Source organism: Podarcis erhardii (genome assembly GCF_964252035.2).
Source record: "Podarcis erhardii genome assembly, chromosome: 6".
In the NCBI taxonomy this organism is placed as follows: Eukaryota; Metazoa; Chordata; class Lepidosauria; order Squamata; family Lacertidae; genus Podarcis; species Podarcis erhardii.
In genome coordinates, this window is record NC_138510.1 from 76,915,070 (window position 1) to 76,938,347 (window position 23,278).

Sequence of the window (23,278 nt, forward strand, 5' to 3'; positions counted from 1 at the left end):
GGAACAGTATAGAAGTAGTACAGTATAGAAATAGTACAATTACTTACCCAGATAGCGCCTATAAATATGTCTAATTTAATGAGGCTTTGTCCCTTGAAGGATGCCAAAATAAAAGGAATGCATACAGCACATATTCCCAACCTCTTGGTCTTTGTTGTTAAAGACTTGCCTTCTTGACTGATCACTGATTCTCCTTTGCAGGATACAATTGTTCTTCAGGACATCAATGGTTTTGTTAATTTAGGACATGCACAATGTTCTCCATAAAGGACTGCAATGGAAGGAACCTAATCATATGAACATTACCAAAATTTCCTAGATAACATGATTCCACAACGTACTCCTTACCATAGGGGACCCTCTAACTAGCACTGCTTCTTAATCTATGACATGATTATTCACAGTTTAGATGTTATCCAGGCTGCATTGTATACAGGTCACTCCCAACTTACGCTGTGCCTACATTCCAGGGATAGGATGCAAAGCCAAAATCAAGTGTAATAAAAACACATTGGGTTCAATGGCAGGTGGGATTGCCAAAGTCTTTTCCTCAGACACCAACCCCATTTTATTTTTTTCTACAGTTTTTTTTGCCAAGTGCATAAAACTGAATGCACACAAATTAAATGCACGTAAATTGTGAGTTACTTTTATATAAAAGTTGCTGAATCAATTTCATTGTGCTTTCTTAAGGGGCTTTATACCAAAAAGACAGTTTTATCATGTCGAAGTGCAAAAAACTTACAGCAGATTTGATAATTAGTATAAAACATCTTTAAATACTATTTCAATAAAACCATACATATTGATTTTTTTAGTTTTTCACAGAGTTAGAGTGAGTTGATCATCTCTTCCAGTGCAAGAGGTACAAACTGATTTAGGAGATAATTTATCTCAAAATATTGGTAACCTTCACTTTTATCTGAATTTTGCTGTTTTTGCTGTGTACTTTTAGAACCATCTCAAGTTCTGGCCTATAGTTAGGAAAAATGAAAAATGCATTGGATTAGTCATAATGGTAAGACAAAGTCTGTAAAGCAACACAAAGCATATGAAGAGATAAAAAGAGAAAGATTGGCGTAGAAATAATACTTCAGATTATTCTGCTGGCATACGTGTGTCTTTTGTTTTGGCAAAAATATGCAAAGACCCACATACAATGAGAAAGCCAAGTACAGCCATTCATAAACACAATAAACTTAAAACCACACTTCCAGACTGCCTGACTGGCTTATTTCCACGCACCAGAAAGTTCTGAAAAGAAAAAATATGCAAGAGCCTAAGCTCTGTCAGGGCTTACAACATGAGCACTACGTGCAGTTTTTCTTTCCTGGCAAAAACTATTTTGGCAGAAAAAAGATGGCTGCTACTGTAAAAACCATGCACAGAAAAAAACCCATTTTTAAAAAAACTCAAGTCAATTATGCTACAGATACACTAGTTTGTTTCAAAAATTCTATTTTTTTAAGTGGACACTAGAGTGAAATTATGTCAGAAACATTTTAAAGATGCTGCTACTATTTTTAGGAGAAACTACATATTATATACTTTACCTGTGCACTACCTTAAAGATGCCCATGTAAAAGAGGGGGCACAGGGAAAACGACAATTGGTTAGTGCTGTTTTTGTTGCTGATTTTAAAACTTGATCTCATTAACACACAAGCAGACAGTATCCCTCCTTTTTTATGGTAAATATGTAGAATACAGTTTAAGGAAAATTACATTATTCAATGGAAGAATGTAGCGACATTGAAGAAACAGATCATGGCAGCCTAATCCTCCAGTATATACCTAATATGGTCTGGGAAGATTACATATCAGAACGTAGCGCTATGCTCATGTACCCACTATGCTTGGCTTTCAAAGAGAAAGATGATGCTAAAGCGTGTTCTGCTTAGTAAAGGTAAAGGTACCCCTGACCATTAGGTCCAGTTGTGACCGACTCTGGGGTTGTGGCGCTCATATCACTCTATGGGCCGAGGGAGTCGGCGTTTGTCCGCAGACAGCTTCCGGGTCATGTGGCCAGCATGACTAAGCTGCTTCTGGTGAACCAGAGCAGCGCACGGAAACGCTGTTTACCTTCCCGCCAGAGCGGTTCCTATTTATCTACTTGCACTTTGACATGCTTTCAAACTGCTAGGTTGGCAGGAGCAGGGACCGAGCAACGGGAGCTCACCCACGTCGCAGGGATTCGAACTGCTGACCTTCTGATCAGCAAGTCCTAGGCTCTGAGGTTTAACCCACAGCGCCACCCGCGTCCCAAGTGTAAGTGTTCTGCTTACACGAGCAAAATATCCCACTCTGAAATTAGGAATAATTCTTCCAAAAGTATCCTCCTCCCCTCCTAGAGAGGGGAGTACTGTACTGGAAACACAAAGTATAAAATACATTTGTACTGCAAAGAAAATACACCTTGTTATTTGATGTCCATATATCATGGCATTTACTTGTTTCTTACCATAGGCTGAAGTTCTGTGCCATATTCCTTGTTATGAAGGATATTTTTATTTCCGTGTGTGTTCTCGGCAAACTTGCTGCTCTGATCAAAAAAGTTCTACAAAGAACAAAACAACCAGTTGATTGACAACCTACTTCTGATTCTTTTTAGCCAAAGCTGATGTTTTCTGCGGTAATACAGATATTTGCAAAAGGAAAATATCTGCCCTTAAGAACATAAGAATCACCTGCTGGATGAGGCTAACGGCCCAACTATTATAGCATCCTGTTGTCACAGTGGCCAACCAGATGCCTATGGGAAGTCTGAAAGTAGGACTTCAGCACAATAGCACTTTCCCCACTAGTGATTCCCAGCAGCTGGCATTCAGAGGCATGCTATCTCCAACAGTGGAGGCAGAATATAGCTTTACTGTCCATGCATTTGTCTAATCTTTTAAAGCCACCCAGGTGGCCTTTCACATTCTCAAAGTGAATTCCATGGTTTAAATATGCAGTGTGTGTAGTAGTACTTTTTTCCCATCCTAAATTTTCCAATATTCAACTTCATTGGATATTTCTGAGTTTTAATGTTATGAGGGAGGAAAGATGTTTTTTCATTCACTTTCTTCATAAATTTATACACCTCGATTGCATCTCCTCTTAACTCACCTTTTTTCTACACTAGAAAGCCCCAAATGTTACGATCAAGGAGCTTCTCCACCTCCCTGATCAATTTGGTTGTCCTTTTCTAGACCTCTTGATAGAAGAACAGTTGAGGAAAATATCAGCGCTGTTCTGTTGGCCTTGCATTTCATGTTCTACTGGACCAACTTATTACTCAAACACTTGCATACTCTCACACCAAGAAATGTTGGTATATATTTAAAATATATGATTAAAACTATACTCCTAAGCACAATTATCAGGAACTCCTATTAAAATGAATGTGATTTTATCAGTATAAACATATAGAATTGGTACTTAAGGATGAAATGCTAAGGATATTAGCAGGAGGACCCACTGAAAATAAGTGGGACTGGTTTCCTGATTATGTTGTTAGCTTTTATACCTTAAGATGTGTTGTAGAAAAAGGGGGAGGGTGACTTGTTGCTGCCCAACTCCCCAAGGGACTGAGTCCCCCAGGTCCATGATCGGTCATAGATGAATGGGCGGAGGTAGGATGAAGTGAAAGCAAGACAGATCTTTATTTTTTTGTTGCAACAGAGTTCTCTCCTTCCCTTGCACGGAGGTAAGAGAGACCAAGAACCAAGTATGCAGGAACCTTTAAAGACTTTTGAAACTGCCCAACCCCTTAGCCAAAGACCACCCTAAAAGAATCATACATACATCACAGGATGCGGTCAACAATAGAATGAATTGTTTAAGGCTTTAATCCTACAAACACCTGGGAGTAAAGCCTACTGAGTATAATAGGGATTATCTGAGTAAACGTGCACCAGATTGTACTGCACATCATATTAAGACAGTAATCCTACACACACTTATCTGGATGTAAAACCAATCTGATTCTGTCATAAGCCCTGTAGAGACTTCTTGGGAGGGCTGCTCTCACTCCAAAGGACTGGAGTGAGAATGTGGAGTTGAACCCTGTCTAGAAGGAGCTGATCTGGATGCTGGGGAGGGACCTAATGGGTTGCCTGAAGAGAGTCCCACCTCACTGTTATTGCATAGCCTTAAGGCAGAGGCAGAACCACTGATGCAACTTCAATTCCATCTCCTCTAAGTGAAGCTCTCCCCAACCCCAGGAAGGTGACTGAGACCAGGCTCATCTCCACCTCTGTGGCCAAAGACATGGCAAAGATTATCCCGGTGTGAACAGACCTACAGAAGTGCCTGCTTACTTGCCCAAGCTAAAGTTTTGTCTAACTGCTTACCATTAATTCTTGGTCCATGAAGTAAGGTTTCTCTGCAGATCCATCATTTGTTTCTCTGTCAACAGCAAAGCAAAGCAACAGGGCATCCACTATTGTCTGAAATACTGATAAGAAGTTGTGGGCGATGAGATAAGCCAAAAAAGCAACCAGCAGCAGTGGAACTACCCAAACATGTAATTCACGGTTGTAGTTAAATGCCATCAAACCTCCAAAAACTGTGAAACATATCACAAACACCTGTATGAAAATAAATGTTGAGACTATATTTCAGAAGAAGCTATTGCAGACTTCACTCACCAAAGATGACCAAAACATTTAAGTGTATTTAGCATTTAGAGATTATTGCATTCAAAAGATTACAGGGAATGTCTTATTTCAAACCTTCCCTCTTCTTGCAAAATTGTTTGCTTTGTTCTTTTTAATTCTTATCTGTATATTATCTTAAATTAAGACTATTAACTGCTTGAGGAAAGCAGCACCATTTTCCAATGCTTGCTTCAGATGTAATGGCAAATTATGGTTTGGCATTACATGAACAAGCCTCATGCTTGTGCGATTATCTCCTTCCTCTCTGTGCAGCCTGATTCCCTCTGAGTTATAACATCACAACAATTCGCCAGCTTGCTACTACAACAGGACTGGAGAAACTACAGTGTGCACAAAGGGACCACTGGTCTTATCTGTAAGGTATTCTTAAGATGTCTTCAGGTGGGGTATTAGTTTTCTCCTAGTGCTTGCCCTTCTGACTCACACAAAATAGGAAGTCAGGGAGGGCGCAAAGGAAAGGCACTGCAAGTCAAACTCAAGTCACAATATTGCAGAATGCCCAACCCAACTCAAACAGGATTTCCCTGTTTACTTAAAAATGTCAAACTTTGTTATTTCTCTATAAAGATCACTCATGAATCCTAATTTATTTCTATATATTATATCACTGTACTGATTAGGGGAGATTTCAAGTAAGGAGCAATATTAATTGCCATGAGAGGAGAACTGAGCTTTGAGATTTTTGAATTCCATTGTTACAAAAAATATTGACAAGACAGTATTTTCAGTTAATAATCAATGGCACAGTGATAATAAGGTTTTACCTTTCCTAGAAATATAACAAAGTCACTGAAGCAGCTGATTGCTGTGGCATTAGCTGAACTTTTTGATAAAATAACAGCAGCATCTTCTGCCGAGGTCCAAAAGTATGTCCCATTTATGGCTGTTGCCGTGTATGCATTCTGTAATTAGAATGTAAATTGGTTTAGTTTTTTTTAAAAAAGGAAGGAAGGAAAAAGAAAAATAGAAGGTAGAAATCTTAAACCAGCCAAAGTTACTTCAAAATCAGATTTGACAAAAGTATTCCATAATTCTATGAAAAATATCTTGCATAATCTTTGAACCTAATTTTCAAAAACCATAGAACTTCTTCTTAACTGAAATGGTTAACAAAGTTAAAAAAATACAGCTAAACCTCTTACCACAAATTAAACAGTTTTCTTTAAATCTCTGAAGATCAATGCCCAGCATTCCTCAAGGATTTAGTTACTGAAGTACAAAGTGGGTATATAAATGAAAGAGGAATGTGTGAAACTGTGTACAATTATTCTTTTCAGCCGTCTGAAAGCAGTCGTATTTTGTTTGGAGAAAAAAAGAATTACATCATTCTTGAACTATTTTTTAAAAAGCCATCTCATATTGGCATTCTTAACAGAGATTAGCAGAAAGCAAAGTGATTCTGCCAAAAGAATTTATAGTTTTCCATATTTATTTGGGATTTGAATACATTACAGTTAGTTTGCTTTTCTGAAACTGAAAAATTCCTCAGCATCTGCTAAAAAGTGTCGCTCAGACTAAGATTTATGCCCCAAATTTGAATTTTCTTTTCATAATTAGGAAAGTTTTGGGCTTTGATTTAATGAATGTACATCATTGCACTTAATATAGCAGTGGAGGTGGAAGAAAAATCAAACGAAACGTAACTTGCAAACATGAATTCTATTGGTAGCTGACTACTTTAGCAATTTCTAAAGGGGTGACAGAGTTCATTGGTTGCAGCAAAAAAAACCTAAGATCCTTGTGGCACTTTAAAGATCAACCATTTATTTTGAAATATGTTTCTGTGGGCTTATATCAGGTGAAATGAAATCCATGAAAACTTATGCCTTTACAGTTGCAGCCCCCATCTGCGGAACATTCTCCCTATTGAGATCTGCCTGGTACCTTCACTGACACCTTTACGGTGCCTGGTAAAAACATAACTCACTCCTCCCCCACCAGGCTGTTGATGGACTATTATGATGATGTATTTGCTTTTACTGTGCTGCCACAGCTTCCTGCAGCTGATATGGAGGGATGTTGTTGTAGGTTTTCTATAAATTGCATGCATTTTAGTACGAATGTGTCAATATTATAATGTTTTTAAACATGTTTTAAGTCTCTTGGACACCTCTGTGTAACAAGCAACCAACAAGCATAGCAAATAAAACAATTTGTTAGTCCTTAACATAACACAAGATTCTTTACAGGTAGGTAGCCGTGTTGGTCTGCCGTAGTCGAAACAAACTAACAAGATTCTTTGTCGTTTTGACAATTTTAACATGTTTTGTTAAAGACTTAAATCCTTTGCTAGTTCATATGTTCACCGCAAGTCCATAGACCAAGATAACCAAAATTGCAACGGCAGTACAAACTAGCAAGTCTGGAACACAGACAATTCAGTTACACTTACACCCAAAGCATTTGAGAGACTACTTAATCCTTTATATACCCAGTAAGTCACTGTGGTCTACAATACAGTGGTGCCTCGCAAGACGAACGCCTCGCAAAACGAAAAACTCGCAAGACGAAAGAGTTTTCCGTTTTTGAGTTGTTCCGCAAGACGAATTTCCCTATGGGCTTGCTTCGCAAGAAGAAAGCCCATAGGGAAATCTCCGGGGACCTCTTTTAAATGCTGGCGGTGGGGAGCAAAGCCTTTCGCCCCCCTCCAGCCTTCAGAAGAGGTCCAGGAAGGCTGGCGGGCCTTCAGAAGACCTCCGCTGTCCCGGGGGCTTTTAAAATGCTGGCGGTCAGCAGCAAAGCCCTCCTGTCCCCGGAGCTTGCGGGGCGGGAGGTGGGGAGATGGGCTTTTCTTCCCACCGCCAGCCTTCAGAACAGCCTTCTGAAGGCTGGCGGTGGGAAGAAAAGCCCTTGTCCCCCCCCCCCAGCCTTCAGAAGAGGTCGGGGGACAGACTGTCCCCGGACCTGGTCTGAAGGCGGTTTCCATAGGAACGCATTGATTGATTTTCAATGCATTCCTATGGGAAACCGTGCTTCGCAAGACGAAAAACTCGCAAGAAGAAAAAACTTGCGGAACGAATTAATTTCGTCTTGCGAGGCACCACTGTATAGCTTTTCCTTCAAGTTCTAAAGATACCAGAAACCCACTCCATCGAGACTCAGAGCAGGGCCTTGTTCTGCAGAGCAGCACTCCTGTCGAGACATGACAGACGCCTACTATCTGAACTTTCTGGAAACAACTGAAGACAGTTTTGTTCTAAGAAGCTTTCCTAGCTGGATGAATAGGTCTCTGATATATCTGCCGTTATTTCCCGTGTTGGGGTGTTACTGGTGTGTGTGTGTGTGTGTGTTATTCAGCTGTTTTTATTGCATTTTGCACAGCACCTTGAGATCTGTGTGGAAGGTGATAAATAAATAAGTTACTATCCTACAACTCCCTTTTAGAAGAAATTCAGCCCCTGTGTCCCAGTGCCTGGGAACCAAAGACTATATTTCTCACAGATAAATAAGGAATGGGATTGTTTACATATTTTGAAATAGCACAGTAGACAAAAAAAAAAAAGTACTTAGGGGGGAAAAACATCCCTCTGTACTTCACAACACAGAATGAATGTCAAGGGTCTTGGAAAAACTGACCTGTTAGCTTCATGAGAAAAGCCCTGTGGCACAGGTCCAAGCCCTAAAGTTTCCTGCTTCTGAAGAATAATTGCAACTTTGTGTAACAGCTGAATTCAGTCTTCCATTCTAGGACTCTATTAAAAATGAGCTCAGTGAAAAGAGGAGAGCCATAGCAACAAAATCTTCTTTTAAAATAAGCCAAAAACAAGCTGGGTCAGACGTGATTGTATTTACCGTATTTTTCGCTCTATAGGACGCACCTGACCATAGGACGCACCTTGTTTTAGAGGGGGAGAACAAGAAGAAAAAAATCTCCCCCTCTGTGCTCAGCGCCCCTTCAGCAAAGCAGCAGGAGAAACGGAGCCCCTTCCATTTCTCCTCCCACTTCGCTGAAGGGGCGCTGCACAGCTCTCCCTCTCTGCAGAAGGCAGGAAAGTCTTGCTCTCCTGGCTTCAGCGAAAGGAACCCAAAGCCTTTGGAGCACAGCGCAAGGTCCCGCTACGCTCCGGAGGCTTCAGGCAGCTATCCCTGAAGGCTGGAGAGCGATAGGGGTCGGAGGCTTCGCGTTGCTATCGCTGAAGCCAAGGAGCCTGTATTCGCTCCATAGGACACACACACATTTCCCCTTAATTTTTGGAGGGGAAAAAGTGCGTCCTACAGAGCGAAAAATACGGTAGCTTCTTTGGTTTGCTCATACAATCTGGTTGGTCTCAATCCACGCCACATACAGAATTGTCCCAACCCAGGTACATAATAGTTCAGCTCATTCAGACACTCTTTTATTCCTATTCGTAGTCTGCCTACCCTGTCGTAAGTAGTCTACCTATATCCAGGGACAACACACCACAGTTCCAGCATGGTACATCATTTATAATCTGTGTGCCATCTTACTGAACTTTAATCAATAGCACAGTGAGGATTAGGAAGACCTAGGCTGAAAACTCCAGAGCTCAAAGGGTGGCATTTAGCTAGCCACTCTCTCTCAGCCTAACTAACCTATCTCACAGAGTTGTGTGTAGCTACCATGAGACCAGTTTTGCTGAAGGCAAGAGAGAATAAAAATTGCTTAATTGCTTAATTAATTATTCAATGAGACACATATCCACGTGCAGCTTTCACCAGCATGCTGCCTCCAGATCCTCCAGACTACAATTCCTAACAACCTCAATTTATCACTACTGCAAAATAAATAAATAAATAAATAAATAAATAATAAAAATCCACAACAGCAAGGTATGAAAAAATGGTAATTAGAGGAAAACTAGGAGACTGACTATAAGAGAGATCTTCCTACAGAAGTTTCCGATTAGACTTAATTGTTCTTTCTTAAAACCATCAAAAATAGGGTGATACTAAATATTTAGTATGACTAGCAGACTGAATTCATGAAATTACAATTTTGCATTTACAGATTATTTATCATACAATATTTCACATTTCTTTTTTTTTAAAAAAAGCCCAAAATAGATAAGTTACGTAACTCCATAAAATAATTGTGTCAAGGAAACATTAAGAAAACATTCTATATAATAATTTCAAGCATAATTTTAAGTAGCAAAACCACCCAGTTATCCTATAAACACCCATTCAAAAATGCATTTTCATAACTTATATCATCAAAGATTTAACATAATAAAAAAACAAGAAGGATATATGAAGATAGAGATTGCTGATAAGTATAAACTAATTGTCATATCTCTAACTTGGGACTAATCTGTCTTGTAGCTGCTTTGAGAGCCAACAGACTCTAAGGATAGTGAAGCATGCACAAAAATCTCATGTGGTAGCATCAACCAAGCACACAATTGTTTATTCCTCAAAGACCATAGTAGTAGATAATGCTTATTTTTGTGACAAACATGCCAGTCACAGTATACAGCTGTGATAGTGACCAACAGAATTAGCATTTCTGAACCAATGCTAAACTGAGCAAGTAAAAATTAAATAACTTTTGAAGTATTTTCCTTAAAAACCTCCATTTTCATTCTGATTTTTTGCAGTAAAAAAATCAAGTATCTATACAAAACTTCACCTGATATAACATACCTGGTTTAAGCATCTTAGGCCTCTTTCTAGGCACCAGAAACAGCAACAACAGCATTTGAATATGCATCTTGCACATGTATTCTTCTGCAGTGGGAAACAGCACTAATTAGTTGTCAAAGCCAGAAACATATTTGCAAATTAAGTTTTCCTTTTTCCAGGACACCCACTGTCAGAAAGCAGTGTGAAGTACTTCTGCATCAGCTATGCAGTTACCACCTCTGTTGTGTTATGTTCTTGGTTTAGTCCTGGCGTATTTCTTGTGTTTTGTCTGAAACAGACATACCATGGTTTGGGTTCGGACAACATGACAAGTCATATTATGGCTTCCTCGAGACAATGCAGGCACCATGTATGAGGGGGAGGCACATTCACAATTAAACTATGGTTTAAGACAAACTGTGCCTTAACAAGACATGTAGATCAGGCCTGTGAATAATTTTGGTTAAGCTTCCATCTGCTTAGAAAATAGAGAAACAGAAAGGCTTAATGCTGCGTGTTTAGCAAATATACGGTAGTTCGCAGCTTGACACCCAGACAGCTGCATATTGTCTTATTTCTTAGGGGGGGGGGAGAAGGGGCCTTCCAACAGAAAGCTGTTGCAACTGCAAAACCTGTAGGACAGTTGTACAGTACATGGAGCTTTGTGGACCATAAGAAACATAATTTTGGATGTGATCTTCAGACAGGCAGTAAATAAATGTTTATACTAGCAGCAGCAGCAGCAGCAGCAGCGTATTAGATAGCCTGTTATGTTCTTGGGATTGATACCCGAAAACAGGGTCTCAGTGCAAAGTAGGACATTCTGTATAGGAAAGATCACTAGAACTTTTACTGAAACATTGTTATGATCCAGACGTTTTAGCAGCATCTTGTCTCCTTCATTTGTAGATCAAATTTCCATAACACAGACTTTCTGGGAAACTTAGTCTTACAATTATGCAGTGATCTCCAATGTATTATTATGTAATTATGTATTACATTATTACAACATTCTGCACAGATCACAAAAGCCACTGTCATTCAATACTATTTATTCTCCTTTAGAAGAGGAAAATAAAAGCTAGAAAAGCTCTTTTAATAACTACATTATGTGACAGAGATGAGCAGAACAAAAAAATATTTTTTATTATTTTAATGTAAATCAAATGTTTAAAGGATTCAGGATATTTTAAAAATAAAAATGCTGGGAATTAGAAATTAAACCTAAAATTAATTCCTGTAATAAGCATTGCATTTTCTTGATTTGTGCCATCAGCCTTTTCCTGAACAGTCCCCAACATTCAAAATGGTCTTGTGCTTGTAAACTATTCAGAAGCTTTAGCTTCTTCAGAATGTGGCAGCTTAGTGCCTAAGGAGGGTGTGTGAGGAAAATGAATTACTTTAGTGTTTATAATTCCACTAGCTCCATACTATCTTCACAGTCATAATTCAAAGTTCCAGTTTTAATCCATGAAACCCTAAATACTTCTTTTGTCAAAATCTATCTGTTTAGGTTGGTTTCCAGAGATGAAGGCAGGGGTGGGGAACTAATTAGGCACACAAGTCAGAGGTTCCTCACCCCTAGTTTATAGGTAAGCCATCAAGGGGTGGAGACTTTTAAGACTGCACAATGGAAATGTTGTGTCTTGAACTTTGTAACCTGATGTGAACATTTGGAATCGGGATGATACTGAGCTATAAAGCTCAATAAATAAGTAAAAAATAAATACAAGAGCGGGAAATGATGCTCAGATATCATTACTTTCTGCTCCTTGATGCATTAACTACTATATGATGGCATTACAAAACTAAAGTACAAGCCTACCTTTTTTTCCAGGATGCTATAAATTGACAATAGAATAATCCTTGGGACTCTCACTATTGTGATCAAAAAGGACCCTTTCACAACTGTTCCCAAATGATAACAAAAAAGAATTGATATGGAAGACAGGACTGGATGACTTGGTGGTTTACTTTTATTTCTAGAACGAAAAAACAACAACATGTAAAACTACACAGATAATAAAACGAAACACAATATAGCTATTAGGATCGGCATCTCATAGTTTGTTAACCAATTATGATGGAAGTCCTGTATCTACTGACCTTTGAAAAACTGAATTGAGCCCACGTGCCATCAAGTTGGATGCATATATATTTAAGGCCATTATAATTTACATGTTCTCAACCCTGCCATTCCAGAAGCTCCACTATGTATGTGACAGTGCTGGGGGCTACAAACCACTCAAAACAACTGTGCTATCCAATCCTATTCTCTGAATAATACAATGTGGAATACTCTATGGAAATTAATCTTCACACGCATTTAGGAAATTCCCTGAATGAAAATGCAGTTTCACATGCTTAGTAGAGCCCTGGGGAAATTTGCATGGTCACCACTTTCCCTAATCTGATGGGCACAGGAGAACCCATCTTTTGAGTAAACAGATCTGCTGCTTCCAGCAAAAAGAGTGGTGTGGCCCCCAGTGAGAACAGAAACACACATATGTATAGATAAGGACACATAAGAGGGCATCCAGTGTTATGGCACACACTATCTCCTGATATGCTACAACTGCCTATGCCATATTAAAAACGCTTTTACTCAGGCAAACATTCAGGAAACAGTGCTTCTGCTTTTGATTCTATTCTATAGGACCTTAAGATTAGTGAATTTTATCCTGTTTTTAATATGCTGTGTCCCGCTTGGAAACATTTTTTATTAGGAGTCTAATTATTGTAAGTAAACAAATAATTAAAAACTGGAGAAGATTTTAATAGAGCTCTAAACAGGGAAAAGCCGATATGAAATTTGTAGTATACAGTTTTTAGCTAATCTCTTTCCCCCCACACTAATCTGATTAATCTCTATTTGCCATTTCATTATAAACTCTAATTCTTCTTCTCTTCAGTTATTAAATATAAGATTAGGCCTCCTTTCTGAAAAACTATAAAACTGGTATGCAGTATTGCTAATGGTGAAATGAGGACTTTACTGCTTAGGATTGACTGTAGCATTATAATGGATGGGGAGGGGGGAAGAGATCAAACCATAGATTTCTGTGAGCTGGGTTTTGAAGGTGAGCTTAATGGGAATCGCAGGACACAATTGTAACAGAACTTCTCAAGTATTATTTGAGTTCAAGCTTGCATTAATATGAATCCAAAACAAGCCTCAAGAATGAATGAAATGAGAATCACACTTTAAAATGTTCACTTTTTCAAGTGTTTTCTGCCATGACCTTTACAAAATAGGAGCAGTGTTCGCAAAAGAACAAGAGCCAATGGGTGAAGTATGAAACTGAAGTTCTGTAAATATATTTTTATTAAATCTTCACCTAAGCAGGAATTTAAATAGACATAGCCACGTCAGCCTAGGTAGGTATCATAGTAATACAATCCCTACAGCCTTTCCACAGTAATAGCTACACTACAGCTATAAGGCTATATTTATATATGCATGCACCACATTATTTTCAATAGGAAATACCAGGAAAATGGTATGCATTCATTTCAGCTCTTCAGGCCAGGGGAACAGTTTGGGGGTAAGTGCTGGATTTCTATGTAAAGTAAGTACATTGACATACTTTCTAAAAGTCATCATTCTTATGTTTCTGAAACAGATCTTTATCTCGGTTTGAATTTAGCTTAATCAAATGTCTCTTCATAAATACTTACATGTGAAACACCTAGAGAAAATATAACTGCAGAATATATTAAAAATATATTAGCCAAGCATATGACATGCAAAAAAGCAAGTATTATGCATTTATTAATAATTAATTTCTTACTGAAAGCACAAGAAGGAATTGTATTCATATGATTACCTTTTACTGTAAGATTACCTAAAGTGTGTTCATTAATGTAGTCAAATGGTAAATTTTGAAGTGTGTTTGGATAAGTCTATAACAAATTCTTCAACTGCCTGGTTCCAGCCAAGGAAAACTGAAGAGAACAGGCTCTGATAATGTTTCGTGGCTTTATGGGCTCTAAGCAGGTCAAAAAACAGAACAAAGACTTTCCTTTTATCTAAAATCGAACCAAAAACGCAAAAGATGCAAGATAAGAGACAGCTGGTAAAGCTAATATGGCTCAGGAAATGTCATCAACTGGTATATCAACCCAAACAACGTCACTCAACTGCAGAGAAAAAATTGAAGTCATCTAATAAGAATGCTGAGTTAGTACTGGGCAGTGGAGGTACATGGTTACTGCATTGGGCTAAGTTCAACTGGGCAGTACCACACAGCTGTTAAGAGGACTCTTAAGAGAAGAAAATACCCCTGATGCTGTTGCAGACACTTTTACAACATGAATTTTCTGAGCTGAATTCCTGCTTGCTGAGATAGTTTCATGGTGGCATGTGCCCTGTCCCTTGTGCTGTTATAAAGTACCATATTTTTCGCCCTATAGGGCGCACTGGCCCATAGGACACACCTCATTGGGGGGGGGAATGAATAAAAAAAAATTATTCCCCCCCCCAGCCCCCAGAACAGGCTGCTATCCGCAAGCCTTGCAAGCCTGGCGGCAACTCCCGCCGGGCTCGCAAGGCTTGCGGACACCTGCGCGAAGCACGGGGCGTCCTCCGGAGGGCGCCCATGCTCCGGGCTGCAGGCTGCCGCCCGCAAGCCTTGCGAGCCCGCGGGAACTCCCGCCGGGTGCGCAAGGCTTGTGGATAGCTTCCTGAAGCCTGGAGAGCGAGAGGGGTCAGTGCGCACCGACGCCTCTCGCTCTCCAGGCTTCAGCGAAAGCCTGCATTCGCCCCATAGGACACACACACATTTCCCCTTCATTCGTGGAGAGGAAAAAGTGCATCCTATAGGGCAAGAAATACGGTAAATAAAATAATCTACACTCACAAAATCGACTGTGGATTTGTCTACATACAGTAATAAAAATATATTTAAAAACTTGTAAAATGAAGCTCCCTTTCCTCTGTGAAATACAAGTATGAGGTATCTCATTCCATAGCATCAGAGAACTTTACAATCTTAAGACATGGTCCAGCAATTTTCAGGCACTGTATTTTTTTTAGTGGAAAGAGAAGCAAGCAATGCAACTCTTTCCCACTACTATCACTCCAACAATCCTTTGCTGCCTTCTATATATTTCTGATTCGAAATAAACATGAACTAACAGCAAGAATATTATTACCATTTTTACAGACTTCCCCAGTGTCAACCAATGAAATTAGGCCTGAGTTGGGATTTCAGCTCATACCCACTTATTAGTCACTCAGCTGCGCTGCCACTCATTTAAAGGTACCGAATTTGCATCCTTACTCATCATAAACTGAAGCTTAAAATGCAACCTCTCAATATGAAGTTCTTTTTAAAGGCAGATTTCAAAATACTGAATTCTGCTTTCACAAATCATAAAAGTGTAGGTGGTAGAGGAAGCTGTATATCTGTTACTAAATTATGAACAGCTCTAAAGAATGCATCTTCTATCTAAAATAAAAGAAAGCAAAGTACAGTTTCAGGTCAAACAGATGACCCCTGTGAAGCTAATCCAGCTGAAACAACTCTCCACCCTCCCCACTTTTAATTCCGCTTATGGAGAGACTGCAAAGTGCCTAATAGATTGCTTTGTGTAGTGAGGAAGCAGGTTTGCTGAGGTAAAGGCTGCTCTATTTCCTGTAAATGCTTACTAGCTAAAGGGAAAGGCTCTGCACGCAATGTGATAAACAAAGCTCTTGTGACATACCGTACTACTGCCCAAAAGCGTGTGATAGTATTCTTGCTTCATCTTTCTACACGCATTAGTCTGCTGCATTGGTTTAAATACCTCTATGTGCTGGCAAAGCAAATCATAGGAAGAGGGACCGACACTGTAGGGTGGCTCATTCTCCTTGCAAATACATGAATTTCAATGCTAACATACATAATCTAGCATTATAAGAGAGAAAACAGTGTAGAGCAGACAAACACCAACTCTCATCGGATGGCTCTTGCTTTGAGAGATGCGCCAAAGGAACAAAGCCATTCTGAAGGTCACAGTGGTGCACTTTATCAGAAGGGGAGAGTGCGAGGAGAGAAGGCATGCTTGTTACCCTTGGGAAAGGACTGGTGAAATCAATATCTCTAGCTTGCATGAATTAAGTCAACCCTGACCTATACTATTAAGTGAGGTCAAATTGGATGAATGGAGTAATATAACAGTGTTAGAAATGACTATTTTTTATAGCCATTTCTATATGACCTAGTTTGCTAAATCATGGTTTATAAGTGAAAGTGCCGTTTGCTGGTGCACATGGACTACAAAATCTTCCCTCTCACTGCCTCAGTTTCTCTCCCAAAATACCACAGTGTGTTCTTTCTTCCTTAACTTCTAAAACCCTCAAAAGGGTCATAATAATTCTCATACTGTCCTTTTGGAAAAACCATGGGTAGGAGAATTTTGTTTATTTTTTCTCTCTTCCTCTGTCTCATCTGCAATAAAAATCTTCCCTTGGTGCTAGGGAGGGAGAGTCCTCTTGGCATGTCCCCTGAGGCAGTGTTTCTCAAACTTGAATCCCCAGCTGCTGTTGGAGTACAACTCCTATCATCGCTAGCTAGGAGGACCAGTATTCAGGGATGATGGGAGTTGTAGTCCAACAACAGCCAGAAACCCAAGTTTGAGAAATATTGTGAGGTGACCCATATGGGCTCTGAGGTGGATTCAGAGCCTTGGCTTAGTCTATGTGCCTCTTGTGCCCCCTAGTGACCCAGTCTGTCATCAACAGTATGATGTAAGACCAGTACATATGTTGTAGAGAGACAAATGCAATATTTTGAAACAAATTCTTACTGAAATCAGCACACAGTGATTTTCCTAAGGAGAAAAATGTGCTGGAAGAACTACTATGAATACAAATACCTCCAAGAATATTCTAAAAACACCTACCATTCTCAACCTTACTTCACAACTGACAATGCCAGTAGCATTCTTTCTTCCCAAAAGCAACATTCCTCAAATAAGCACTCATTCCATTATATGAGTGGGGATTTTAAAAAGCAGCAATTACACCACTAACATTTGGGAACATTCAAAATTTAAAGAATGAATCATATGTAAAGTGAAACTGACAATGGGCATAACCCAACAAATCAGCCTCACACATAGAGACAAGCTTGCACAAGCCAGACAGGTTTTTCAAGTATGAAAAATTGCTTGCACAAGCTACCCTCATATGGGATCTAAATTAATTCAGACAGCTGAGAACATATCACTTTGCAAGAAGAACAGTATTATGTATGGCATGTAGAAAATGAAAGTTTATGAATGTAATAGAGGATGAGTTGCTAATTTCATGAAAATAAAAAAGGGTTTAAATAAACTATTTGTCAAAATGTAACAGAGTTCTTGTTAAGAGGTCATTAAAGATAATATTTGTACAGAATGACACAAATTATAGCTTTGAAGTGCAAAAAATTTGAAGGTTGATTAACACCTTCACAAAAGGAGAGAGAAGTGGAAAATAAGCTTACAAATGATTGCCAATACATGAATTATTCTGGAATGACTGAATTCCGGCTATTAGACAGTCCATTCTGAGATAAACAGAACAAATACTGCTTGAATTGCAGTTTTATTGGTGCCGGAGGCATGGGGTATCCAGTTATGGCAGCCTGCTCACACAACAGCTAGTAGAAGCTTCATTCTGCTGATTCCAATAGGTGTCTTGCACTTATGAAATATATATAATAATAATAAGGGTTGTGCAACATGACAGTTAAGCTTGTGCGCTTCTGCTTGCACAACATCAGCTTTCTGACTCCTTGTGTGAATGTTATGTTAGATCTCATCCACTGGCTAAAGCTGCCTTGGTACTTCTAGAACGTACATCAATGGCCCTATCCTTCACAGTTACTCTCATAGATACGCGATTAAGAGACCCGTGGTGCACAGTTCGCTTACAAAGCATTTATGTATCACTTTAGAGAGTTCAACATGTTTCACACACATTATCTCAGTAATCATTACGACAAGCCAGCAAAGTAGTTCAGTTTCATTATTCCACACCAAGGCTGAGAGATAGTAGCCTGCCTAAAATAAAATACTACAGTGGTGCCTCGCAAGACGAAAGGAATCCGTTCCGCGAGTCTCTTCGTCTAGCGGTTTTTTCGTCTTGCGAAGCAAGCCCATTGACGGCTTAGCGGATTAGCACTATTAGCGGTTTAGCGGCTTTTAGCGGCTTAGCGGATAAGCAGATAAGCGGCTTAGCAGCTTAGAAAAGGGGAGGGGGAGGGAAAAAAACCCGCAGGAACTCGCAAGACATTTTCGTCTTGCGAAGCAAGCCCATAGGAAATTCGTTTTGCGAAGCAACTCCAAAACGGAAAACTCTTTCGTCTAGCGAGTTTTCCATCTTGCGAGGCATTCGTCTTGCAGGGCACCACTGTACCCTGGTTTGGACAGAACACTAAACAGTAGCTTAAACAATCTGCTTCAGTTTCCCACTAACTGTTGTTTGTCAAGCCACCCAAATCAGGAACTAAAGTTAGTTTGAACTATGATTTTACCTAATCAATTCAAGATCGTGAACAATAGCTTGAAGCTGGTTTGTTAAGACAAACAACAGATAAAACTAACCATACAGTGAAAGATTACAATTAAACGAAAACTGAAGCAAATACTTGTGATTTCCTCCACAGACACACTGGAGAAGATGAGTGGAGAGTGCATGAGCCCGAATACCACTCACATAGCACTAAGCTATGGTTGTGTATTATGTTCAAATGCAGCCACTAAGTTCATACCGTAGTGACATTCGAAGTAAGAACTGCTTAGTTCACAGTTCTTTCTAATTCACATTTGAAATAAAAAGTGCTTAGTTTACAGTCTGTTAACTAACCAGTGTTTCCCAACCTTGTGCCTCCAGCTGTTTTTGGACTACAATTTCCATCATCCCTTGCCACTGGTCTTGCTAGTCAGGGATGATGGGAGTTGTAGTTCAAAAACAGCTGGAGGCACAAGGTTGGGAAACACTGAACTAAGCTACAGTGGCTCTTGTTGCAGTTCATCTCTAACAATGTCAGAATAACCAACTTTGCATTCCAATACATATCTACTCAAAGTAATTTCTGAGTTTACTACCAGGCAAATAAATGAGTGTAGGACTGTAGCCTTAGCTTTCAAAGTCCAACCATCCGTGGCTTTTTAAGAAAACAATTTCTTTCACAACAGATTGAAAATAAAGACTAAGAAATAAAACTCCTGGCAAGAAGATAAATGCCGCACATACCGGTTGAAGAAGTAAGAAACCACTGCCCCAGCCACAGTCATCTGCTGACATGCTAGAATGAATTCACTTGTCCAGATAAGCCCAACTAAGTGGTACCACCACATGTATCGAATGCCAAACCGAATATTGTATTCCACTTGACCTCTTGAAACAACTTGGGCATTGCCTGCAAATTCAAGACACACACAAAAATGTAATGACTCGACAAACAAATTTATTTTTTTGAAATGGTGACATTAATCTAATGTACTTTTCCTTAGTTCAACTATTCTAACCATGATTGATTTATATATATATATAATACTCAGCTGATTTGTTGTTAAATGGGTTTTAAAGAATTATAAATATATAAACCCTGGTGGACTGGCCCAACTGAGAGCAGTGGGAAGATGGATGACTTTGGGCTGTTGTTGCCACATTGGAGCACCTGAAGATGGCTAATGAATCAGTTATACATTATTCTCCAGAACGTTTTCTTATTAGCACATATTTGCAAACAATAGTTACAAACCACAATGTGCAGAGAGTGGGATTCACCCAGCAACCCCCATCAGAAGAAACCCTGTACAAAGACTTTTGCTTGTGTAACAGGGCTCCCCTCTTCCTCCCCACATCCCGTTTGTTCCCTGAAATTGGCTTGGGAGAGTGGTCAGGAGAACAGTATGCAGGAGAGAACTGTGGGATCATTCCTTCTGGCAAGGTGAAATGCTTGCGCAGATGGAATGTTTGTCACAGCACGACTTGCATTCCACTTAGAATGTTGTACTTTTGATAGCCTTCTGTAAATATTTGCTAATGATTTAGTTTATTGCATGGAAATGATAGGCCTGGAATTCAACGTTTCAATGCTGTTCAAACCTGTCAGGACTCTTTATAAGTAGAAGGTTGTGCCAACATTTATTTTATTTAAGGCCTTCCACTCTTCAAGGAAGCCTGAAAGTGGTCACCTAGACTAGAAAAGCAGGGTGAAGAAATTTTCTGGTAAAGGGCAGACAGTTCTAGGCAGGAAAGTGGACTCATTTTGGAATGTGACACAATTGCAACACTTAACATTAATGGGCAGGGATATACCAGCAATTTAACACTATCTCATGCCAACGCATGTTTGCAGATGGAGTAGGGGAATTTATTGACACCTAATACAGCACAATGAGTACTTAATGGAAATATTTGCTGAGTGAGGAGCAATTCTGAGACTCGACTCTGTGACCTTGTCCAGGAATGCTGTTCTATGTGCAGACTTTTAAAACACGCAGATGTCAACTGAATTAGTTTTGCAGCAATTACATCAAGTGAATGTTTTGCACTGCAGCAGCTTGAACAGAGCCGAATTAAATTTGATAATTGCTCGCTTGTCACTTAAAGGTGAAGGAAAACAAAAGTTGATCTTTTGGCAACAACTTGTACATACTTTCCAGAGTGGCAGCCATGTTAGTCTTTTGAAGCAGACACAATAAGGTAGCATAATAAATTGGTCAGTCTTGAAGGTGCCACAAGACTCTTTCTTGTTTTTACTTCTACAAAGCAGATTGTAGCTTGCGTGTTAAAATTGTACAGATATTAACAGATACAAACTGACAGCTAGAACAACGGGCACCCTTTTCGACACTCCACAGAAAGGGAAATGATGCCTCTAGCATCTTGCCTCTGATTTGACACTTATATTGGCCTCATTTGCAGGCAGACCTCAGGGATAGCGAGGAGAGAACTGACACAGAAGCTGAGGTTCGGATGACATGCTAAACCAAACCTTGAGTTTAGCTCAGCATGGCCAGCGAACAATAAATATATGGAAGGAATGAAGTGGCTGCAAGCTCCCCTTCTAGAAGCCTTCATGTTTGTGTGGTCCCAGTAAGCCATAGCTTGACTTGCTGCAAGACGCAAATCAGGCTACTGTGCTGTAATCTTCCTCATTACTTTACTTGCCATCTGCACACATTTTATTCTCTCCACATTTTTTATACAGCAGAAGCAAAATATTTCTTTAGCAGGTGTGGTGCATTAAATCAAACCACTGTACATTTATTGTACTGTGCTGTTTCAACAATAAGCTACAACATGGATTTATCAACTTTGCCTTTCTAACTCAAGGTCACAACTACCCAAGTCTCCTTAAAATGTGTCTAAGAAAAACTAAAAACAGTTTTGCCAAGAAATGCTGACCTTTATAATGGTGCCAAGAGCAGCAAATCAAAACAGGAAATAAAACCACATGGCCCAGAACATGCTTTAAGAAGAGTTGGATAAATTCTAGTTGATACCTAAAATGGTTGTATGATACACATCAGCACCTTTGTGGCAACTATATCCAACATACATTCTTAAAACAGAGCCAAGCAGGTACAGCATTTGTAGCAGAAAACAAGGCTGTTTTACAAAGTCAACACAAACCAAATATTATTTTTAGGATCTAACGTGATTGGATTCTATATCCTCAGTAATGTGCCAGACGACTTACCTTTTACTTATCAGGAACTATGATTAAAATACAAAAAAATTAAAAACACACTTATACATTCACATTCATGTGTATATTTCACCATCAAAAAGTGTATATTTAACAGAAAATACTTGATATAGCGTAGTATCACAGGGAAAAAATGTCTACTAACCTGCAGTTCCTAAGCTAAGTAACACAGCCACCCAGTACACCCAGAAGAAAAGAAGTATTGTAAACGTCCAAAGAGGCTGGCAGAACAAAGAAGGGACGTTGCCAATAATTTTATTGGCAACATGAAAGAGCTGTATAGTTTGGTGAATTCTCTTCCTTAATATCAGTATCAGGAGAATGAGAATAACCTACAAAAAAAGGAAAAATAATACGTTAAAATTTTTCAGTTAACAAATTAACAACATTTGGGATGGAGAAATATTAAGATTTTAAGATCATTCAATCTTGGTTCAGGAACTTTTTTCTAGTTCCTACAGAACAACCCTAGCAGAAGCAGAGATATAAAATAAAAGAGGCCTGTCAGATCTATGGGTAAAAAATAATACTACTGGAACACAAAATTGCACCTTGTTGCAGAACCGTTTCTTGTGCAGCAAAAGGTTCAGCTTTTAACAGTGTACTGAAAAGAAAAAAGAAAAAAGTTTTGCAAAGGTACACTCAAAACTACAGAACAAGCTTCTCCTAGCATGCCACCTTGTGCCAGCAACAGGGTATGCCAGTGTATGAGATTCTCACATGTTTTTACAGGCTCTTGAGACCCCCAAATCCACACTGATCTAATTTGAAGATGTCTCACAGATGCCTAATACACAGTGCTACAATCCATCTATGCAGCAGCTCTATACTTTTTCCTCTCTACTACAACAAAACATGAATATAAGCATAGCAAATGGTGATCTTTAATTCTACTGTAATACTATCAACAATATATAAACATACCAAACTACTGAATTCTGAAAATCATAAACTAGAACTTGCAAATGGCTCCATTAATTGTGGCATGTGTCATTTCACATTCAACACTAGGCCATATAATATGGCTGAGTTGAATCTAGAACAAGCTAGTTGCGTGCAGGTCCCATTGAAATAATTACTTATTTCTGCCAAGTTTTTTTTTCTGGCCCCATTGACTGACCAGCAGCAAAAAGTGGAAAAAAATAAAGTAGTCCTAGCACTGGGGTAGGCAGCCAAGCACCCTGATGGGGATGCAAATCACACCTTCTCCAGTCATCAGATGGATCATTTGGTGTGTGGAGAGAGAGTGATAACCACAATCCTTGCCTGATCTGCATAGATCAGCTGGGGCAGGGGGCTATGTGCCTCCACATGTCTGCAGATGTGAAATGCAAGAATGCGTACA

The 23,278-nt window shown here is 39.3% G+C and overlaps 1 protein-coding gene across 5 annotated transcripts in view; it reads right to left on the bottom strand.

Annotated features, from left to right (window-relative positions):
* Positions 1 to 751: 751 nt before the first annotated feature.
* Positions 752 to 23,278, bottom strand: part of SLC44A3 (solute carrier family 44 member 3) — a 97,647-nt gene continuing 75,120 nt past the window's right edge. For all 5 annotated transcript variants that reach the window (XM_081865885.1, XM_081865886.1, XM_081865884.1 and 2 more), the window contains 8 exons: positions 22,079 to 22,265; positions 19,467 to 19,632; positions 12,069 to 12,225; positions 10,265 to 10,348; positions 5,425 to 5,562; positions 4,334 to 4,570; positions 2,461 to 2,556; positions 752 to 974 (listed from right to left, as the gene is read on the bottom strand). In XM_081865885.1, the coding sequence (XP_081722011.1) occupies positions 963 to 974; positions 2,461 to 2,556; positions 4,334 to 4,570; positions 5,425 to 5,562; positions 10,265 to 10,348; positions 12,069 to 12,225; positions 19,467 to 19,632; positions 22,079 to 22,265 (1,077 nt within the window). In that variant the 3' untranslated portion in view covers positions 752 to 962. The remainder of the gene's footprint in view (positions 975 to 2,460; positions 2,557 to 4,333; positions 4,571 to 5,424; positions 5,563 to 10,264; positions 10,349 to 12,068; positions 12,226 to 19,466; positions 19,633 to 22,078; positions 22,266 to 23,278) is intronic.